The sequence below is a fragment of the Oncorhynchus kisutch genome, unplaced genomic scaffold (assembly GCF_002021735.2).
Source record: "Oncorhynchus kisutch isolate 150728-3 unplaced genomic scaffold, Okis_V2 Okis07a-Okis12b_hom, whole genome shotgun sequence".
Taxonomy (NCBI): domain Eukaryota; kingdom Metazoa; phylum Chordata; class Actinopteri; order Salmoniformes; family Salmonidae; genus Oncorhynchus; species Oncorhynchus kisutch.
In genome coordinates this window covers 11,220,322-11,242,044 of record NW_022261984.1, presented here as the reverse complement: position 1 = coordinate 11,242,044, position 21,723 = coordinate 11,220,322, and the positions used below count along the sequence as shown (strand labels likewise).

At 45.2% G+C, this 21,723-nt stretch overlaps 1 protein-coding gene across 1 annotated transcript in view; it reads right to left on the bottom strand.

Annotated features, from left to right (window-relative positions):
* The window catches only part of LOC109885455 (calcium/calmodulin-dependent protein kinase type II delta 2 chain-like), a gene marked incomplete at its 5' end in the record, with an annotated part of 54,730 nt that overhangs the window by 27,777 nt on the left and 5,230 nt on the right, over nt 1-21,723 (bottom strand). Inside the window, 6 exons of the mRNA XM_031814593.1 lie at nt 8,831-9,140; nt 12,584-12,706; nt 13,313-13,407; nt 13,604-13,687; nt 14,717-14,819; nt 16,325-16,397. Of these exons, the coding sequence (XP_031670453.1) occupies nt 8,831-9,140; nt 12,584-12,706; nt 13,313-13,407; nt 13,604-13,687; nt 14,717-14,819; nt 16,325-16,397 (788 nt within the window). The remainder of the gene's footprint in view (nt 1-8,830; nt 9,141-12,583; nt 12,707-13,312; nt 13,408-13,603; nt 13,688-14,716; nt 14,820-16,324; nt 16,398-21,723) is intronic.

The window sequence follows — 21,723 nt, the reverse complement described above, 5'->3', positions numbered from 1 at the left end:
GGGGAGGAGAGAGCAGAAAAGAGGAGGGGAGGAGAGAGCAGAATAGAGGGGAGGAGAGAGCAGAAAAGAGCAGGAGAGAGAGCAGACAGAATAGAGGGGAGGAGAGAGCAGAAAAGAGGAGGGGGAGGAGAGAGCAGAAAAGAGGAGGGGAGGAGAGAGAGCAAAAGAGGAGGGGAGGAGAGAGAGCAGAAAAGAGCAGGGGGGAGAGAGCAGAAAAGAGGAGGGGAGGAGAGAGAGCAGAAAAGCGGAGGGGAGGAGGGAGAGGAGAGCAGAAAAGAGGAGGGGGGGAGAGAGCAGAGAAAAGAGGAGGGGAGGAGAGAGCAGAAAAGAGGAGTGGAGGAGAGAGCAGAAAAGAGCAGGGGGAGGAGAGAGCAGGAAAAAGAGGGAGGAGAGAGCAGAAAAGAGGAGGGAGGAGAGAGAGCAGAAAAGAGGAGGGGGAGGAGAGAGCAGAAAAGAGGAGGGGAGGAGAGAGCAGAATAGAGGGGAGGAGAGAGCAGAAAAGAGCAGGAGGAGAGAGCAGAATAGAGGGGAGGAGAGAGCAGAAAAGAGGAGGGGAGGAGAGAGCAGAAAAGAGGAGGGGAGGAGAGAGCAGAAAAGAGGAGGGGAGGAGAGAGCAGAAAAGAGCAGGGGGGGAGAGAGCAGAAAAGAGCAGGGAGGAGAGAGCAGAAAGAGGAGGGGAAGAGAGAGCAATTCACTAATTAAAGATTTTTAGGAAAAGAGAAATGCTAATAAAAAGAGCAGAAGAAGAACAGCAGGGGTACTATTGTCTCTACTGAAGGACTGATCAGGGGAGCTGTACATAGTCCTATTGGGTAAATAGCCACCCTTGTTCACCTACCCTCATTTACACCTACCTACCCTCAGTCCCCGTACTGCTTTTTTATTTATTTACCTTTTCTGCTCTTCTTGCACACCAATATCTCTACCTGTACATGACCCATCTGATCAATTCATCACTCCAGTGTTAAATCCTGCCATAAATTGTTAATAATTATTGGCCATTAACCTCCTCATGCCTTTATGCACACATCTGTATATAGACCCCCCCCTTCGTTTTCTACTGTGTTATTGACTTAGTTAATTGTTACTCCATGTGTAACTCTCTTTGTTGTATGCTCACACTGCTATTGCATTTTATCTTGGCCAGGTCGTCAGTTGCAAATGAGAACTGTTCTCAACTAGCCCCTACCTGGTTAAATAAACGGTGAAATAAAATAAAAAATAAAAATCATTTCAAACAGCGTGGTACTATAGTCTCTACTGAAGGACTGATCATTTCACCAGTCAACAGCAGTGGTACTATAGTCTCTACTGAAGGGCTGATCATTTTCAAACAGCGCTGGTACTATAGTCTCTACTGAAGGACTGATCATTTCACCAGTCAACAGCAGTGGTACTATAGTCCTCTACTGAAGGGCTGATCATTTCAAATAGACAGCAGTGGTAGTATGGTCTCTACTGAAGGACTGATCATTTTCACCAGACAACAGCAGTGTTACTATAGTCTCTACTGAAGGGCTGATCATTTCACCAGTCAACAGCAGTGGTACTATAGTCTCTACTGAAGGGCTGATCATTTTCACCAGTCAACAGCAGTGGTACTATAGTCTCTACTGAAGGGCTGATTCATTTCAAACAGACAGCAGTGGTACTATAGTCTCTACTGAAGGACTGATCATTTCACCAGTCAACAGCAGTGGTACTATAGTCTCTACTGAAGGACTGATCATTTCACCAGTCAACAGCAGTGGTACTATAGTCTCTACTGAAGGGCTGATCATTTCAAACAGCGCTGGTACTATAGTCTCTACTGAAGGACTGATCATTTCACCAGTCAACAGCAGTGGTACTATAGTCTCTACTGAAGGGCTGATCATTTCAAATAGACAGCAGTGGTAGTATGGTCTCTACTGAAGGACTGATCATTTCACCAGACAACAGCAGTGTTACTATAGTCTCTACTGAAGGGCTGATCATTTCACCAGTCAACAGCAGTGGTACTATAGTCTCTACTGAAGGGCTGATCATTTCACCAGTCAACAGCAGTGGTACTATAGTCTCTACTGAAGGGCTGATCATTTCAAACAGACAGCAGTGGTACTATAGTCTCTACTGAAGGGCTGATCATTTCACCAGTCAACAGCAGTGGTACTATAGTCTCTACTGAAGGGCTGATCATTTCAAATAGACAGCAGTGGTACTATAGTCTCTACTGAAGGGCTGATCATTTCACCAGTCAACAGCAGTGGTACTATAGTCTCTACTGAAGGGCTGATCATTTCAAACAGACAGCAGTGGTACTATAGTCTCTACTGAAGGACTGATCATTTCACCAGTCAACAGCAGTGGTACTATAGTCTCTACTGAAGGACTGATCATTTCACCAGTCAACAGCAGTGGTACTATAGTCTCTACTGAAGGGCTGATCATTTCAAACAGCGCTGGTACTATAGTCTCTACTGAAGGACTGATCATTTCACCAGTCAACAGCAGTGGTACTATAGTCTCTACTGAAGGGCTGATCATTTCAAATAGACAGCAGTGGTAGTATGGTCTCTACTGAAGGACTGATCATTTCACCAGACAACAGCAGTGTTACTATAGTCTCTACTGAAGGGCTGATCATTTCACCAGTCAACAGCAGTGGTACTATAGTCTCTACTGAAGGGCTGATCATTTCACCAGTCAACAGCAGTGGTACTATAGTCTCTACTGAAGGGCTGATCATTTCAAACAGACAGCAGTGGTACTATAGTCTCTACTGAAGGGCTGATCATTTCAAACAGACAGCAGTGGTACTATAGTCTCTACTGAAGGGATGATCATTTCACCTGTCAACAGCAGTGTTACTATAGTCTCTACTGAAGGGATGATCATTTCACCAGTCAACAGCAGTGTTACTATAGTCTCTACTGAAGGGATGATCATTTCACCAGTCAACAGCAGTGGTACTATAGTCTCTACTGAAGGGATGATCATTTCACCAGTCAACAGCAGTGTTACTATAGTCTCTACTGAATGGCTGATCATTTCAAACAGACAGCAGTGGTAGTATAGTCTCTACTGAAGGACTGATCATTTCACCAGACAACAGCAGTGGTAGTATAGTCTCTACTGAAGGACTGATCATTTCAACAGCAGTGGTAGTATAGTCTCTACTGAATGGCTGATCATTTCAACAGCAGTGGTAGTATAGTCTCTACTGAATGGCTGATCATTTCAACAGCAGTGGTAGTATAGTCTCTACTGAATGGCTGATCATTTCAACAGCAGTGGTAGTATAGTCTCTACTGAAGGGCTGATCATTTCAACAGCAGTGGTAGTATAGTCTCTACTGAAGGACTGATCATTTCACCAGACAACAGCAGTGGTACTATAGTCTCTACTGAAGGGCTGATCATTTCACCAGACAACAGCAGTGGTAGTATAGTCTCTACTGAAGGGCTGATCATTTCACCACACAGCAGCAGTGGTTGTATAGTCTCTACTGAAGGGCTGATCATTTCAATAGCAGTGGTAGTATAGTCTCTACTGAAGGGCTGATCATTTCAACAGCAGTGGTACTATAGTCTCTACTGAAGGGCTTATCATTTCAACAGCAGTGGTAGTATAGTCTCTACTGAAGGGCTGATCATTTCAACAGCAGTGCCGCTATAGTCTCTACTGAAGGGCTGATCATTTCACCAGACAACAGCAGTGGTAGTATAGTCTCTACTGAAGGGCTGATCATTTCAACAGCAGTGGTAGTATAGTCTCTACTGAAGGACTGATCATTTCACCAGACAACAGCAGTGGTACTATAGTCTCTACTGACGGGGTGATCATTTCAACAGCAGTGGAAGTATAGTCTCTACTGACGGGCTGATAATTTCAACAGCAGTGGTAGTATAGTCTCTACTGAAGGGCTGATCATTTCAACAGCAGTGGTACTATAGTCTCTACTGAAGGGCTGATCATTTCACCAGACAACAGCAGTGGTACTATAGTCTCTACTGAAGGGCTGATAATTTCAAACAGTGCTGGTACTATAGTCTCTACTGAAGGGCTGATCATTTCAACAGCAGTGGTACTATAGTCTCTACTGAAGGGCTGATCATTTCAAACCGCAGTGGTAGCATAGTCTCTACTGAAGGACTGATCATTTCACCAGACAACAGCAGTGGTACTATAGTCTCTACTGCAGGACTGGTCATTTCAACAGACAACAGCAGTGGTAGTACAGTATCTACTGAAGGGCTGATCATTTCAATAGCAGTGGTAGTATAGTCTCTACTGAAGGGCTGATCATTTCAACAGCAGTGGTACTATAGTCTCTACTGAAGGGCTGATAATTTCAACAGCAGTGGTAGTATAGTCTCTACTGAAGGGCTGATCATTTCAACAGCAGTGGTACTATAGTCTCTACTGAAGGGCTGATCATTTCACCAGACAACAGCAGTGGTAGTATAGTCTCTACTGAAGGGCTGATCATTTCACCAGACAACAGCAGTGGTACTATAGTCTCTACTGAAGGACTGATCATTTCACCAGACAACAGCAGTGGTTGTATAGTCTCTACTGAAGGGCTGATCATTTCAATAGCAGTGGTAGTATAGTCTCTACTGAAGGGATGATCATTTCAACAGCAGTGGTACTATAGTCTCTACTGAAGGGCTTATCATTTCAACAGCAGTGGTAGTATAGTCTCTACTGAAGGGCTGATCATTTCAACAGCAGTGCGACTATAGTCTCTACTGAAGGGCTGATCATTTCACCAGACAACAGCAGTGGTAGTATAGTCTCTACTGAAGGGCTGATCATTTCAACAGCAGTGGTAGTATAGTCTCTACTGAAGGGCTGATCATTTCAACAGACAACAGCAGTGGTACTATAGTCTCTACTGAATGGCTGATCATTTCAATAGCAGTGGTAGTATAGTCTCTACTGAAGGGCTGATCATTTCAACAGCAGTGGTACTATAGTCTCTACTGAAGGGCTGATAATTTCAACAGCAGTGGTAGTATAGTCTCTACTGAAGGGCTGATCATTTCAACAGCAGTGGTACTATAGTCTCTACTGAAGGGCTGATCATTTCACCAGACAACAGCAGTGGTAGTATAGTCTCTACTGAAGGTCTGATCATTTCTACAGCAGTTGTAGTATAGTCTCTACTGAAGGGCTGATAATTTCACCAGACAACAGCAGTGGTAGTATAGTCTCTACTGAAGGACTGATCATTTCACCAGACAACAGCAGTGGTAGTATAGTCTCTACTGAAGGACTGATCATTTCACCAGACAACAGCAGTGGTAGTATAGTCTCTACTGAAGGACTGATCATTTCACCAGACAACAGCAGTGGTTGTATAGTCTCTACTGAAGGGCTGATCATTTCAATAGCAGTGGTAGTATAGTCTCTACTGAAGGGCTGATCATTTCAACAGCAGTGGTACTATAGTCTCTACTGAAGGGCTTATCATTTCAACAGCAGTGGTAGTATAGTCTCTACTGAAGGGCTGATCATTTCAACAGCAGTGCGACTATAGTCTCTACTGAAGGGCTGATCATTTCACCAGACAACAGCAGTGGTAGTATAGTCTCTACTGAAGGGCTGATCATTTCAACAGCAGTGGTAGTATAGTCTCTACTGAAGGACTGATCATTTCACCAGACAACAGCAGTGGTACTATAGTCTCTACTGAAGGGCTGATCATTTCAACAGCAGTGGAAGTATAGTCTCTACTGACGGGCTGATCATTTCAACAGCAGTGGAAGTATAGTCTCTACTGGAGGGCTGATCATTTCACCAGACAACAGCAGTGTTACTATAGTCTCTACTGGAGGGCTGATCATTTCACCAGACAACAGCAGTGGAAGTATAGTCTCTACTGAAGGGCTGATCATTTCAAAGCAGGTGGAAAGGGGGGTGAGAAAGAGAAGGGTGTGTGCTTGGCTACATCCCAAAGGGTGCCCTATTCCCTATGAAAGGGGGGTGAGAAAGAGAAGGGTGTGTGCTTGGCTACATCCCAAAGGGTGCCCTATTCCCTATGAAAGGGGGGTGAGAAAGAGAAGGGTGTGTGCTTGGCTACATCCCAAAGGGTGCCCTATTCCCTATGAAAGGGGGGTGAGAAAGAGAAGGGTGTGTGCTTGGCTACATCCCAAAGGGTGCCCTATTCCCTATGAAAGGGGGGTGAGAAAGAGAAGGGTGTGTGCTTGGCTACATCCCAAAGGGTGCCCTATTCCCTATGATAGGGGGGTGAGAAAGAGAAGGGTGTGTGCTTGGCTACATCCCAAAGGGTGCCCTATTCCCTATGAAAGGGGGGTGAGAAAGAGAAGGGTGTGTGCTTGGCTACATCCCAAAGGGTGCCCTATTCCCTATAAAAGGGGGGTGAGAAAGAGAAGGGTGTGTGCTTGGCTACATCCCAAAGGGTGCCCTATTCCCTATGAAAGGGGGGTGAGAAAGAGAAGGGTGTGTGCTTGGCTACATCCCAAAGGGTGCCCTATTCCCTATGAAAGGGGGGTGAGAAAGAGAAGGGTGTGTGCTTGGCTACATCCCAAAGGGTGCCCTATTCCCTATGAAAGGGGGTGAGAAAGAGAAGGGTGTGTGCTTGGCTACATCCCAAAGGGTGCCCTATTCCCTATGAAAGGGGGGTGAGAAAGAGAAGGGTGTGTGCTTGGCTACATCCCAAAGGGTGCCCTATTCCCTATGAAAGGGGGGTGAGAAAGAGAAGGGTGTGTGCTTGGCTACATCCCAAAGGGTGCCCTATTCCCTATGAAAGGGGGGTGAGAAAGAGAAGGGTGTGTGCTTGGCTACATCCCAAAGGGTGCCCTATTCCCTATGAAAGGGGGGTGAGAAAGAGAAGGGTGTGTGCTTGGCTACATCCCAAAGGGTGCCCTATTCCCTATGAAAGGGGGTGAGAAAGAGAAGGGTGTGTGCTTGGCTACATCCCAAAGGGTGCCCTATTCCCTATGAAAGGGGGGTGAGAAAGAGAAGGGTGTGTGCTTGGCTACATCCCAAAGGGTGCCCTATTCCCTATGAAAGGGGGGTGAGAAAGAGAAGGGTGTGTGCTTGGCTACATCCCAAAGGGTGCCCTATTCCCTATGAAAGGGGGGTGAGAAAGAGAAGGGTGTGTGCTTGGCTACATCCCAAAGGGTGCCCTATTCCCTATAAAAGGGGGGTGAGAAAGAGAAGGGTGTGTGCGTGGCTACATCCCAAAGGGTGCCCTATTCCCTATGAAAGGGGGGTGAGAAAGAGAAGGGTGTGTGCTTGGCTACATCCCAAAGGGTGCCCTATTCCCTATGAAAGGGGGGTGAGAAAGAGAAGGGTGTGTGCTTGGCTACATCCCAAAGGGTGCCCTATTCCCTATGAAAGGGGGGTGAGAAAGAGAAGGGTGTGTGCTTGGCTACATCCCAAAGGGTATAAGGAATAGGGAATAGGGTATAGAGTATAAGGAATAGGGAATAGGGTATAGGGTATAGGGTATAAGGAATAGGGAATAGGGTATAAGGAATAGGGAATAGGGTATAGGGTATAGAGTATAAGGAATAGGGAATAGGGTATAGGGTATAGGGTATAGGGTATAAGGAATAGGGAATAGGGTATAGAGTATAAGGAATAGGGAATAGGGTATAGGGTATAGGGTATAAGGAATAGGGAATAGGGTATAGAGTATAAGGAATAGGGAATAGGGTATAGGGTATAGGGTATAGGGTATAAGGAATAGGGAATAGGGTATAAGGAATAGGGAATAGGGTATAGAGTATAAGGAATAGGGAATAGGGTATAAGGAATAGGGAATAGGGTATAGAGTATAAGGAATAGGGAATAGGGTATAAGGAATAGGGAATAGGGTATAGAGTATAAGGAATAGGGAATAGGGTATAGGGTATAGGGTATAAGGAATAGGGAATAGGGTATAAGGAATAGGGAATAGGGTATAGGGTATAGGGTATAAGGAATAGGGAATAGGGTATAGAGTATAAGGAATAGGGAATAGGGTATAGGGTATAGGGTATAAGGAATAGGGAATAGGGTATAAGGAATAGGGAATAGGGTATAAGGAATAGGGAATAGGGTATAGAGTATAAGGAATAGGGAATAGGGTATAGGGTATAGGGTATAAGGAATAGGGAATAGGGTATAAGGAATAGGGAATAGGGTATAGGGTATAAGGAATAGGGAATAGGGTATAAGGAATAGGGAATAGGGTATAGAGTATAAGGAATAAGGAATAGGGAATAGGGTATAAGGTATACGGAATAGGGAATAGAGTATAGGGTACAGGGTATATGGAATTGGGTATAAGGTATAGGGAATAGAGTATAGGGTACAGGGAATAGGGTATAGGGAATAGAGTATCAGGAAGAGGGAACAGGGTATAGGGTATAAGGAATAGGGTATAAGGTATAGGGAATAGAGTATAAGGTATAAGGAATAGGGAATAGGGTATAAGGTATAGGGAATAGAGTATATGGTATAAGGAATAGGGAATAGGGTACAAGGTATAGGGAATATGGTATAAGGTATAAGGAATAGGGTATAAGGTATAAGGAATAGGGAATAGGGTATAAGGTATAGGGAATAGAGTATAGGTAATAGGGTATAGGGAATAGGGTATAGGGTATAAGGAAAAGGGAATAGGGTATAAGGTAAAGGGAATAGTGTATAGGGTATAAGGAATAGGGAATAGGGTATAAGGTATAGGGAATAGAGTATAAGGTATAGGGAATAGGGTATAAGGAATAGGGTATACGGTATAAGGAATAGGGTATAGGGTATAAGGAATAGGGTATAGGGTATAAGGAATAGGGTATAAGGTATAGGGAATAGAGCTCTGGGTATGCAATAGTACACAGTATAGGGAATAGGGTATAGAGCCCTGGGTAGACAGTAGTACATGGTATAGTGAATAGGGTATAGGGAATAGGGTATAGGGAATAGGGTATAGGGAATATGGTATAGGGAATAGGGTATAGGGAATAAGGCATAGGGAATAAGATATAGGGAATAGGGAATAGGGAGAGACACATCCCTTGAGTTTCTGAATAGAACAGAGGACAGTGAAAGAGGAGTTTTACCTTGAGTTTTCTCCTGGCGTTGAACTTCTTCAGACACTCCACAGTCTCCTGTCTGTGCATCATGGAAGCTACAGTGGACCGTTGCTGCAGACAGAGAACGTCATGTTTATTGTTCATTTTATATTGTGTTGTTTTTTCACTTTTGTATATTATCTACTTCCACTTGCTTTGGCAATGTTAACACGTTTCCCATGCCAATAAAGCCCCTTGAATGTAGTTGAATTGAAAGAGAATGTTATTTGATACAGGGGATTCCATTGAGACCTCAGGTCTCATTTCCAATGGTGCCATGAGGACAACAATTCCAATAATCAATATGATCAATACAATAAACAATACAAATATTGAAACTACAAGATACAGTAACAGATACAGATACATTAAATTACATTTAATCAAAACTATTACAAATCTCATTAGGGGTTTTAAACTGTCATAGTGGTCCCGGGGAACCCAAATCTCAGTGAACTCATTTATCATTAGGGGTTTTAAACTGCCATAGTGGTCCCGGGGAACCCAAATCTCAGTGAACTCATTCATCATTAGGGGTTTAAACTGCCCTCGTGGTCCCGGGGAACCCAAATCTCAGTGAACTCATTCATCATTAGGGTTTTAAACTGCCATAGTGGTCCCGGGGAACCCAAATCTCAGTGAACTCATTCATCATTAGGGGTTTAAACTGCCATAGTGGTCCCGGGGAACCCAAATCTCAGTGACCTCATTAATCATTAGGGGTTTAAACTGCCGTCGTGGTACCGGAGAACCCAAATCTCAGTGACCTCATTAATCATTAGGGGTTTAAACTGCCCTCGTGGTACCGGAGGACCCAAATCTCAGTGACCTCATTAATCATTAGGGGTTTAAACTGCCATAGTGGTACCGGAGAACCCAAATCTCAGTGAACTCATTCATCATTAGGGGTTTAAACTGTCATAGCGGTACCGGGGAACCCAAATCTCAGTGAACTCATTCATCATTAGGGGTTTAAACTGCCCTCGTGGTACCGGAGAACCCAAATCTCAGTGAACTCATTCATCATTAGGGGTTTAAACTGCCGTCGTGGTACCGGAGAACCCAAATCTCAGTGAACTCATTCATCATTAGGGGTTTAAACTGCCCTCGTGGTACCGGAGAACCCAAATCTCAGTGAACTCATTTATCATTAGGGGTTTAAACTGTCATAGTGGTCCCGGGGAACCCAGATGAGGAGAGCTCATTCATCATTAGGGGTTTAAACTGCCCTCGTGGTACCGGGGAACCCAAATCTCAGTGAACTCATTTATCATTAGGGGTTTAAACTGTCATAGTGGTCCCGGAGAACCCAAATCTCAGTGAACTCATTCATCATTAGGGGTTTAAACTGCCCTCGTGGTACCGGAGAACCCAAATCTCAGTGAACTCATTCATCATTAGGGGTTTAAACTGCCCTCGTGGTACCGGGGAACCCAAATCTCAGTGAACTCATTCATCATTAGGGGTTTAAACTGTCATAGCGGTACCGGGGAACCCAAATCTCAGTGAACTCATTCATCATTAGGGGTTTAAACTGCCCTCGTGGTACCGGGGAACCCAAATCTCAGTGAACTCATTTATCATTAGGGGTTTAAACTGTCATAGTGGTCCCGGGGAACCCAGATGAGGAGAGCTCATTCATCATTAGGGTTTTAAACTGCCATAGTGGTCCCGGGGAACCCAAATCTCAGTGACCTCATTCATCATTAGGGGTTTAAACTGTCATAGTGGTACCGGGGAACCCAAATCTCAGTGAACTCATTCATCATTAGGGGTTTAAACTGTCATAGTGGTACCGGGGAACCCAAATCTCAGTGAACTCATTCATCATTAGGGGTTTAAACTGTCATAGTGGTACCGGGGAACCCAAATCTCAGTGAACTCATTCATCATTAGGGGTTTAAACTGCCCTCGTGGTACTGTCATAGTGGTACCGGGGAACCCAGACGAGGAGAGCTCAAACTAAAAGGATGATTTACCTTTAACTTAGTGGAGACAAGAGGGACCTCAAGAGTTAACCAACACTTATATTGGTTTACTTCAACTGGGAAGTTTGTAAACAAAGTGGGAGTAATGAAGATATCTACGAGACTTTACTGAGGGATCAGACAACCTTCTGATTCAGGATGTAATGATGAGTAATGAAGAGATCTACGGGACTTTTCCCGAGGGACCAGCCAACCTTTTGATTCCGGATGTAATGAAGAGATCTACGGGACTTTACTGAGGGACCAGACAACCTTCTGATTCAGGATGTAGTGATGAGTAATGGAGAGATCTACGGGACGTTACTGAGGGACCAGACAACCTTCTGATTCAGGATGTAGTGATGAGTAATGGAGAGATCTACGGGACTTTACTGAGGGACCAGACAACCTTCTGATTCAGGATGTAGTGATGAGTAATGGAGAGATCTACGGGACTTTACCGAGGGACCAGACAACCTTCTGATTCAGGATGTAGTGATGAGTAATGAAGAGATCTACGGGACTTTACCGAGGGACCAGACAACCTTCTGATTCAGGATGAGGTGATGACTAATGAAGAGATCTACGGGACTTTACTGAGGGACCAGACAACCTTCTGATTCAGGATGTAGTGATGAGTAATGAAGAGATCTACGGGACTTTACTGAGGGACCAGACAACCTTCTGATTCAGGATGTAGTGATGAGTAATGGAGAGATCTACGGACTTTACTGAGGGACCAGACAACCTTCTGATTCAGGACCAGACAACCTTCTGATTCAGGATGTAGTGATGACTAATGAAGAGATCTACGGGACTTTACCGAGGGACCAGACAACCTTCTGATTCAGGACCAGACAACCCTCTGATTCAGGATGAGGTGATGAGTAATGAAGAGATCTACGGGACTTTACTGAGGGACCAGACAACCTTCTGATTCAGGATGTAGTGATGAGTAATGGAGAGATCTACGGGACTTTACTGAGGGACCAGACAACCTTCTGATTCAGGACCAGACAACCTTCTGATTCAGGATGTAGTGATGACTAATGAAGAGATCTACGGGACTTTACCGATGGACCAGACAACCTTCTGATTCAGGATGTAATGAAGAGATCTATGGGACTTTAGCGACGGACCAGGCAACCTTCTGATTCAGGATGTAGTGACGAGTATTACAACTGTCCCCTGTGATAAGGAACTAGGGTAGACGGCATCAAAGGATTTAGAGTGGTGTGTCTGCTGTATTTGGATAATAAGGTATCACAATAAGTCCAGAACCGTGTGTGTGTGTGTGTGTGTGTGTGTGTGTGTGTGTGTGTGTGTGTGTGTGTGTGTGTGTGTGTGTGTTTCTGTGTGTGTGTGTGTTTCTGTGTGTGTGTGCGTTTTTGTGTGTTTGTGTTTCTGTGTGTGTGTGTGTGTGTGTGTGTGTGTGTGTGTGTGTGTGTGTGTGTGTGTGTGTGTGTGTGTGTGTGTGTGTGTGTGTGTGTGTGTGTGTGTGTGTGTGTGTGTGTGTGTGTGTGTGTGTGTGTATGTGTGTTTCCATACACAGATCCAGGGGTGTTTGAGGGCCTCTGCGGTGGTGATGCGTTTGCCGGGGTTGATGGTCAACATCTTATTGATCAGGTCTTTGGCATCAGGAGTCACTGTGTCCCACTCTGGGGACGGGAACTATAGACACACATTACACACAATCAGTCAGTCCATCAATCAATCAATACATTCCACCATTCTGTCTATCAATTCATTAATTTCCAACACCAGTGAAGAGACAGAGAGAGACAGAGAGAGAGACAGAGAGAGAGAGAGAGAGAGACAGAGAGAGAGAGAGACAGACAGACAGACAGACAGACAGACAGACAGACAGACAGACAGACAGAATGAGAGAGATAGAGAGAGAGACAGAGAGAGAGAGAGTCAGAGAGAGACAGAGAGAGAGACAGAGAGAGACAGAGAGAGACAGAGAGAGACAGAGAGAGAGACAGAGAGAGACACAGAGAGAGACAGAGAGAGACAGACAGACAGACAGACAGACAGACAGACAGACAGACAGACAGACAGACAGAATGAGAGAGAGAGAGTGAGTCAGACAGATAGAGAGATAGAGGTTGGTAGTTCTCACATCGTAGAGAGTCAGTCAGACAGAGAGATAGATAGAGGTTGGTAGTTCTCCCATCGTAGAGAGTCAGACAGAGAGATAGAGGTTAGTAGTTCTCCTGTCGTAGAGAGGAGAGAGTCAGACAGACAGAGAGATAGATAGAGGTTGGTAGTTCTCACATCGTAGGCCCCAGCCTTGATCTGCTGGTACAGTCTGTGTTGGTCCTCGTCCCAGAAGGGAGGGTAACCGACCAATAGGATGTACAGGATCACCCCTGGCAGGAAGACACACGCTTATCATCACCCACAGATCAAAACAACACAGTCTTGACCCCAAACTGACCCCTTTTTTGAATGGAATTGAGCCAACTTTCAGCAGGGAACAATGATTTAGAAACAATCACATAGAAGTATGTTATTTAGTTCAGTTCTAAAGGTCAAAGGTTAGAGATTAAAAGGTTGTTTGTTTACCACAGGCCCACATGTCCACAGGCTTCCCATATGGGTCTTTTCTCAGAACCTCTGGAGACAGGTAGCCTGGTGTACCAGCAAAACCTGTAGGGGAGGGAGGGAGGGAGGGAGGGAGGGAGGGAGGGAGGGAGGGAGGGAGGGAGGGAGAGAGGGAGGGAGGGAGGGAGAGAGGGAGGGAGGGAGGGAGGGAGGGAGGGAGGGAGGGAGGGAGGGAGGGAGGGAGGGAGGGAGGGAGGGAGGGAGAGAGGGAGGGAGGGAGGGAGGGAGAGAGGGAGGGAGGGAGGGAGGGAGAGAGGGAGGGAGGGAGGGAGAGAGGGAGGGAGGGAGAGAGGGAGGGAGGGAGAGAGGGAGAGAGGGAGGGAGGGAGGGAGAGAGGGAGGGAGGGAGAGAGGGAGGGAGGGAGGGAGGGAGAGAGGGAGGGAGGGAGGGAGGGAGGGAGGGAGGGAGGGAGGGAGAGAGGGAGGGAGGGAGGGAGGGAGGGAGGGAGGGAGGGAGGGAGGGAGGGAGGGAGGGAGGGAGGGAGGGAGGGAGGGAGGGAGGGAGGGAGGGAGGGAGGGAGGGAGGGAGGGAGAGAGAGAGGGAGGGAGGGAGGGAGGGAGGGAGGGAATAAATGGATGAGTGTATCAATAGTTTGATTGATTGATTTGAGTAATTGTTTCAGCAAATAATTAATTGATTACTTGAGTGAGTCATTCATTGATTAAATCGATCAATCAGTACATTTGTTTACATGTTTAGTGATTCTTATCCAGAGCAGGACAAATAAATCAACTGATTTTCACCTAGTCAGCTCAGGGATTTGAACCAGTGACCTTTCTTTTAGGCTAACTACCGCCCTGAAAATGCAAAAGTGGTAAGAGGTTAGGGGTCAATTCTAGGCCAGGTTTGTGTGTCCTCTAATACTCACACTAGTGTGCAGACCCGACCCAACCCGACCCGACCGGAACCGCACTGTGCTAGCTTGCATTATTAATTTTCCCATTAGCCTTTCACTCACAGTACCGGAAACTACAGTGGAGGCTAGTTCAGCTCGGCTTGGTTCAGCTCAGTAGTGTGAAAAAAACACATTTTCTGTCCCGTCCCATAAGAGAGAAGCCACTCCACGATACTCACCAAACCATGCCTGTTGGTCGCCCTGCACCTCGATGGCGAGCCCAAAGTCAGCTAGCTTAACCGCCGCCCCCTTCAGCTTACTGGCCAATAGGAGGTTCTCAGGCTGGAGGGGGGCGGAGTCAAAATGGGTTAGAGGTAACACGACGCTCCTGGTAACCGTTGGCCGTAGACACAGATGTACAATCAGGTTTAGCCTCACGCAAGGTTGTCACTTTCTGGCCAAGCCGCAAAGTTAGAACCAGCTAGGCCAATTGTGCCCCACGGACCTCCCGGTCGCAGCCGGTTACGACAAAGCCTGGGCGCAAACCCAGAGTCTCTGGTGGCACAGCTGGCGCTGCAGTACAGCGCCCTTAACCACTGTGCCACCAGGGATCCCCTCGTCATTTTCTACAATTTATCTCCTTAAAAACCTGTTGTGACTAGGGGGCAGTATTTTCATTTTTGGAAAAATAACGTACCCAAAGTAAACGGGATATTTTGTCAGGACAAGATGCTAGAATATGCATATAATTGACCGCTTAGGATTGACAACACTCTAAAGTTTCCAAAACTGTAAAAATATTGTCTGTGAGTATAACAGAACTGATGTTACAGGCGGAAGCTCCCAGATCTGGGATGGGGAGTATCATCAGTAAAATCAGATTTTTAAATCTACACTTAACAACAATGCTAACCTTATGCTTACCCCTAACTTAAATTAAGACCAAATAACTAAAATATACATTCTATGTTCATACAATTTTAAGATATAGCCAATTTAGAGTTTGCAGCTTGGCCATATAGTGGCAACCACTAGGACTAAACTGAGCTGAGATCAGTGTCTAGGGGCAACTAGTTTGCAGCTTGGCCATATAGTGGTAACCACTAGGACTAAACTGAGCTGAGATCAGTGTCTAGGGGCAACTTGATCCTACAGACACACACACAAAGAGAGACAAAGAGACAACGGTTGAACAGGGACACACTAACACAACAACACACTGGCATAAATACATACAGACACACACACAGACAAAGAAACGCTCACACAAACACACAGACAGACACACACACACACACACCTTCAGATGTACAATGTAAAACCTGGGGTGATGGTGGTGATGATGATTTTGATGGTGGTGATGATGATGATGATGGTGATGGTGGTGATGATGATGGTGATGGTGGTGATGATGGTGATGATGATGATGGTGGTGATGATGGTGGTGATGATGATGGTGGTGATGATGATGGTGATGATGATGGCGATGATGATGGTGGTGATGATGGTGGTGATGGTGATGATGATGATGATGATGATGATGATGGTGGTGATGAAGATGATGATGGTGATGGTGGTGATGATGGTGATGATGATGGTGATGATGATGATGATGATGGTGGTGATGAAGATGGTGGTGATGAAGATGGTGATGATGAAGATGGTGGTGATGATTATGGTGGTGATGGTGGTGATGGTGATGATGATGATGATGATGATGGTGGTGATGATGATGGTGGTGATGGTGGTGATGGTGATGATGATGGTGGTGATGAAGATGATGATGATGATGATGGTGGTGATGAAGATGGTGGTGATGATTATGGTGATGGTCTGACCATACAAACCTTCAGGTCCCTGTGAACGATACCATTGACATGGCAGTGATGAACACTCTCTACAATCTGCTGTATACAGTGACTGAAGGAGGAGAGACAAAAAGGAGAGAGAGAGAAGAGAGAAGAGAGAAATGGACAGGGGAGAAACATCTTATTATATAAACAACGGTGTTTGATAGACACTGACCAAATGTTCAACAATAAAACACAGAAAATACCATATACAGATTACAGAGTTAAACAATACTCTCTCTGTTTGATCAGAGGAAAGTAACAGCCCACTACAGATTACAGAGTTAAACAAACACCAGCTAACAGGGAAACACACCGACAACACAGATGAATCATTCTAGAACTATATACAGTACCTCCTCTCTCCCCATCATGCCTTCCCTCTTACCCCTCCACCCTCTCGCTCTTCCCCCTTCCACCCTCTCGCTCGTCCCCCTTCCACCCTCTCGCTCGTCCCCCTTCCACCCTCTCGCTCGTCTCCCTTCCACCCTCTCGCTCGTCCCCCTTCCACCCTCTCGCTCTTCCCCCTTCCACCCTCTCGCTCTTCCCCCTTCCACCCTCTCGCTCTTCCCCCTTCCACCCTCTCGCTCTTCCCCCTTCCACCCTCTCGTTCTTCCCCCTTCCACCCTCTCGCTCGTCCCCCTTCCACCCTCTCGCTCGTCCCCCTTCCACCCTCTCGCTCGTCCCCCTTCCACCCTCTCGCTCGTCCCCCTTCCACCCTCTCGCTCTTCCCCCTTCCACCCTCTCGCTCGTCCCCCTCCAACCTCTCGCTCATCCCCCTTCCACCCTCTCGCTCTTCCCCCTTCCACCCTCTCGCTCTTCCCCCCTTATCTCTCTCTCCCTCTCTCCTCCTCTCTTTACAGAGGTTGTAATTCAACATAAAGTCTGTAGTGTGAAGTAGGTTCCATATCTATGGATAGGTCCCCAAATTGCACCCTATTCCCTATGTAGTGCACACATTTTGACCAGAGGCCTATGAGTTGCCATGGCGTCCCTAGAAGCCCTGCTAGCAGACTAAGTACATATTGTTTGTTGTTGTTGTTTTTTGAAAATCAGCTCTTTTGTTTTTTTAGATAACATAGAGTTTTTAGTGCATGCAACTGCTGCTTTTCTGAGCCATGGATTTACAGGTTGACTGACAGGGGAACACTCTTTGGCTAGCTAGTGTCATGACTCTCCTGTGAGGATCCAAAGACCGGGTTAAAAAATGGATCAACACCCACAGAGGGGAGGAGGGATTGATGTGGGGGGTTTTATAGCACCTTTTTTATTTTTATTTTTATTTTTATTTCACCTTTATTTAACCAGGTAGGCTAGTTGAGAACACCTTTATTTAACCAGGTAGGCTAGTTGAGAACACCTTTATTTAACCAGGTAGGCCAGTTGAGAACACCTTTATTTAACCAGGTAGGCTAGTTGAGAACACCTTTATTTAACCAGGTAGGCTAGTTGAGAACACCTTTATTTAACCAGGTAGGCTAGTTGAGAACACCTTTATTTAACCAGGTAGGCTAGTTGAGAACACCTTTATTTAACCAGGTAGGCTAGTTGAGAACACCTTTATTTAACCAGGTAGGCTAGTTGAGAACACCTTTATTTAACCAGGTAGGCTAGTTGAAAACACCTTTATTTAACCAGGTAGGCTAGTTGAGAACACCTTTATTTAACCAGGTAGGCTAGTTGAGAACACCTTTATTTAACCAGGTAGGCTAGTTGAGAACACCTTTATTTAACCAGGTAGGCAAGTTGAGAACACCTTTATTTAACCAGGTAGGCTAGTTGAGAACACCTTTATTTAACCAGGTAGGCTAGTTGAGAACACCTTTATTTAACCAGGTAGGCTAGTTGAGAACACCTTTATTTAACCAGGTAGGCTAGTTGAGAACACCTTTATTTAACCAGGTAGGCTAGTTGAGAACACCTTTATTTAACCAGGTAGGCTAGTTGAGAACACCTTTATTTAACCAGGTAGGCTAGTTGAGAACACCTTTATTTAACCAGGTAGGCTAGTTGAGAACACCTTTATTTAACCAGGTAGGCTAGTTGAGAACACCTTTATTTAACCAGGTAGGCTAGTTGAGAACACCTTTATTTAACCAGGTAGGCTAGTTGAGAACACCTTTATTTAACCAGGTAGGCTAGTTGAGAACACCTTTATTTAACCAGGTAGGCTAGTTGAGAACACCTTTATTTAACCAGGTAGGCTAGTTGAGAACACCTTTATTTAACCAGGTAGGCTAGTTGAGAACACCTTTATTTAACCAGGTAGGCTAGTTGAGAACACCTTTATTTAACCAGGTAGGCTAGTTGAGAACACCTTTATTTAACCAGGTAGGCTAGTTGAGAACACCTTTATTTAACCAGGTAGGCTAGTTGAGAACACCTTTATTTAACCAGGTAGGCTAGTTGAGAACACCTTTATTTAACCAGGTAGGCTAGTTGAGAACACCTTTATTTAACCAGGTAGGCTAGTTGAGAACACCTTTATTTAACCAGGTAGGCTAGTTGAGAACACCTTTATTTAACCAGGTAGGCTAGTTGAGAACACCTTTATTTAACCAGGTAGGCAAGTTGAGAACACCTTTATTTAACCAGGTAGGCTAGTTGAGAACACCTTTATTTAACCAGGTAGGCTAGTTGAGAACACCTTTATTTAACCAGGTAGGCTAGTTGAGAACACCTTTATTTAACCAGGTAGGCTAGTTGAGAACACCTTTATTTAACCAGGTAGGCAAGTTGAGAACACCTTTATTTAACCAGGTAGGCTAGTTGAGAACACCTTTATTTAACCAGGTAGGCTAGTTGAGAACACCTTTATTTAACCAGGTAGGCTAGTTGAGAACACCTTTATTTAACCAGGTAGGCTAGTTGAGAACACCTTTATTTAACCAGGTAGGCTAGTTGAGAACACCTTTATTTAACCAGGTAGGCTAGTTGAGAACACCTTTATTTAACCAGGTAGGCTAGTTGAGAACACCTTTATTTAACCAGGTAGGCTAGTTGAGAACACCTTTATTTAACCAGGTAGGCTAGTTGAGAACACCTTTATTTAACCAGGTAGGCTAGTTGAGAACACCTTTATTTAACCAGGTAGGCTAGTTGAGAACACCTTTATTTAACCAGGTAGGCTAGTTGAGAACAAGTTCTCATTTGCAACTGCGACCTGGCCAAGATAAAGCATAGCAGTGTGAGCATACAACAAAGAGTTACACATGGAGTAAACAATTAACAAGTCAATAACACAGTGGAAAACAAAGGGGGAGTCTATATACAATGTGTGCAAAAGGCATGAGGAGGTAGGCAAATAATTACAATTTTGCAGATTAACACTGGAGTGATAAATGATCAGATGGTCATGTACAGGTAGAGATATTGGTGTGCAGAAGAGCAGAAAAGTAAATAAATAAAAACAGTATGGGGATGAGGTAGGTGAAAAGGGTGGGCTATTTACCAATAGACTATGTACAGCTGCAGCGATCGGTTAGCTGCTCAGATAGCTGATGTTTGAAGTTGGTGAGGGAGATAAAAGTCTCCAACTTCAGCGATTTTTGCAATTCGTTCCAGTCACAGGCAGCAGAGTACTGGAACGAAAGGCGGCCAAATGAGGTGTTGGCTTTAGGGATGATCAGTGAGATACACCTGCTGGAGCGCGTGCTACGGATGGGTGTTGCCATCGTGACCAGTGAGCTGAGATAAGGCGGAGCTTTACCTAGCATAGACTTGTAGATGACCTGGAGCCAGTGGGTCTGGCGACGAATATGTAGCGAGGGCCAGCCGACTAGAGCATACAAGTCGCAGTGGTGGGTGGTATAAGGTGCTTTAGTGACAAAACGGATGGCACTGTGATAGACTGCATCCAGTTTGCTGAGTAGAGTGTTGGAAGCCATTTTGTAGATGACATCGCCGAAGTCGAGGATCGGTAGGATAGTCAGTTTTACTAGGGTAAGCTTGGCGGCGTGAGTGAAGGAGGCTTTGTTGCGGAATAGAAAGCCGACTCTTGATTTGATTTTCGATTGGAGATGTTTGATATGAGTCTGGAAGGAGAGTTTGCAGTCTAGCCAGACACCTAGGTACTTATAGACGTCCACATATTCTAGGTCGGAACCATCCAGGGTGGTGATGCTAGTCGGGCATGCAGGTGCAGGCAGCGACCGGTTGAAAAGCATGCATTTGGTTTTACTAGCGTTTAAGAGCAGTTGGAGGCCACGGAAGGAGTGTTGTATGGCATTGAAGCTTGTTTGGAGGTTAGATAGCACAGTGTCCAAAGATGGGCCGAAAGTATATAGAATGGTGTCGTCTGCGTAGAGGTGGATCAGGGAATCGCCCGCAGCAAGAGCAACATCATTGATATACACAGAGAAAAGAGTCGGCCCGAGAATTGAACCCTGTGGCACCCCCATAGAGACTGCCAGAGGACCGGACAGCATGCCCTCCGATTTGACACACTGAACTCTGTCTGCAAAGTAATTGGTGAACCACGTCTGGTCTTAAATTGTAAATCTCTAGGACGGAGGGAGACTTTCTCTCTCTGCACTTTAAAAATTGAGATTGGAATATTTTTGTTACAGAGACGTTTTGCCGCCCAAAAACTCAGTGTTCACTGTCCAACAGTGAACACTGGGACAATATTTTTAGCATCCGAATGAAGGCGTATGATAAGAGAAGAAATATGGGAAATACATTTTTATTTTGTGATGTCATTAAAAATGGTATAAAAATGATAAAACAAAAATATTGCATCATGAAGAGTTTTCAGACTGTATGTCAGGTTTCCATCCTTTACGTTGTATAGGAAATACCAGGGATGAAGAGAATATTTTAGCTAATATAGGAATGTGATTTTAGTATCCTAACGAGATCATAGTTTTGATGATACTTTGCCCAGTAAGTAGCCACGCCCGAGGGAGCTCAGAGAGCGCATCAGCATAACGGAAACACCCCCTTTTTTCCCCCAGAGTGCATAAAGGCTGAGTTGAGAATTAACATACCCACACCAGAAAGACTCTAGCTGCAGCTTAGTTCTCCATTGGTTTCGACCCTGAAAATCAACACGAGGTGAAGACGACAAAGTAGCCTCTTAACAGTCAATGTTCCGGCTAAGTAGCTGTTCTAAGTACTGTACCTAAGAAAGTGAATTGAAGTATGACCATCCGGGTACTCTCTTAAAACCATCGCTGGCTACACTGCGTTCATCATCCCACTGGGGATCATCGACACGGCTGATTAGCTCCACTGGACCACTCTTCCAGAACGAGTGAAATTAAACACGGACAACGAAAAAAGAAGGACACTGTGACCTCTTGTGGACAATCAGAGCCTTACACTTGAGAACTAAGGCCCAGCGGAACCCTTTTCAAAAAGCGGAACCCTTTTCACAAAGCGAAACCCTTTTCACG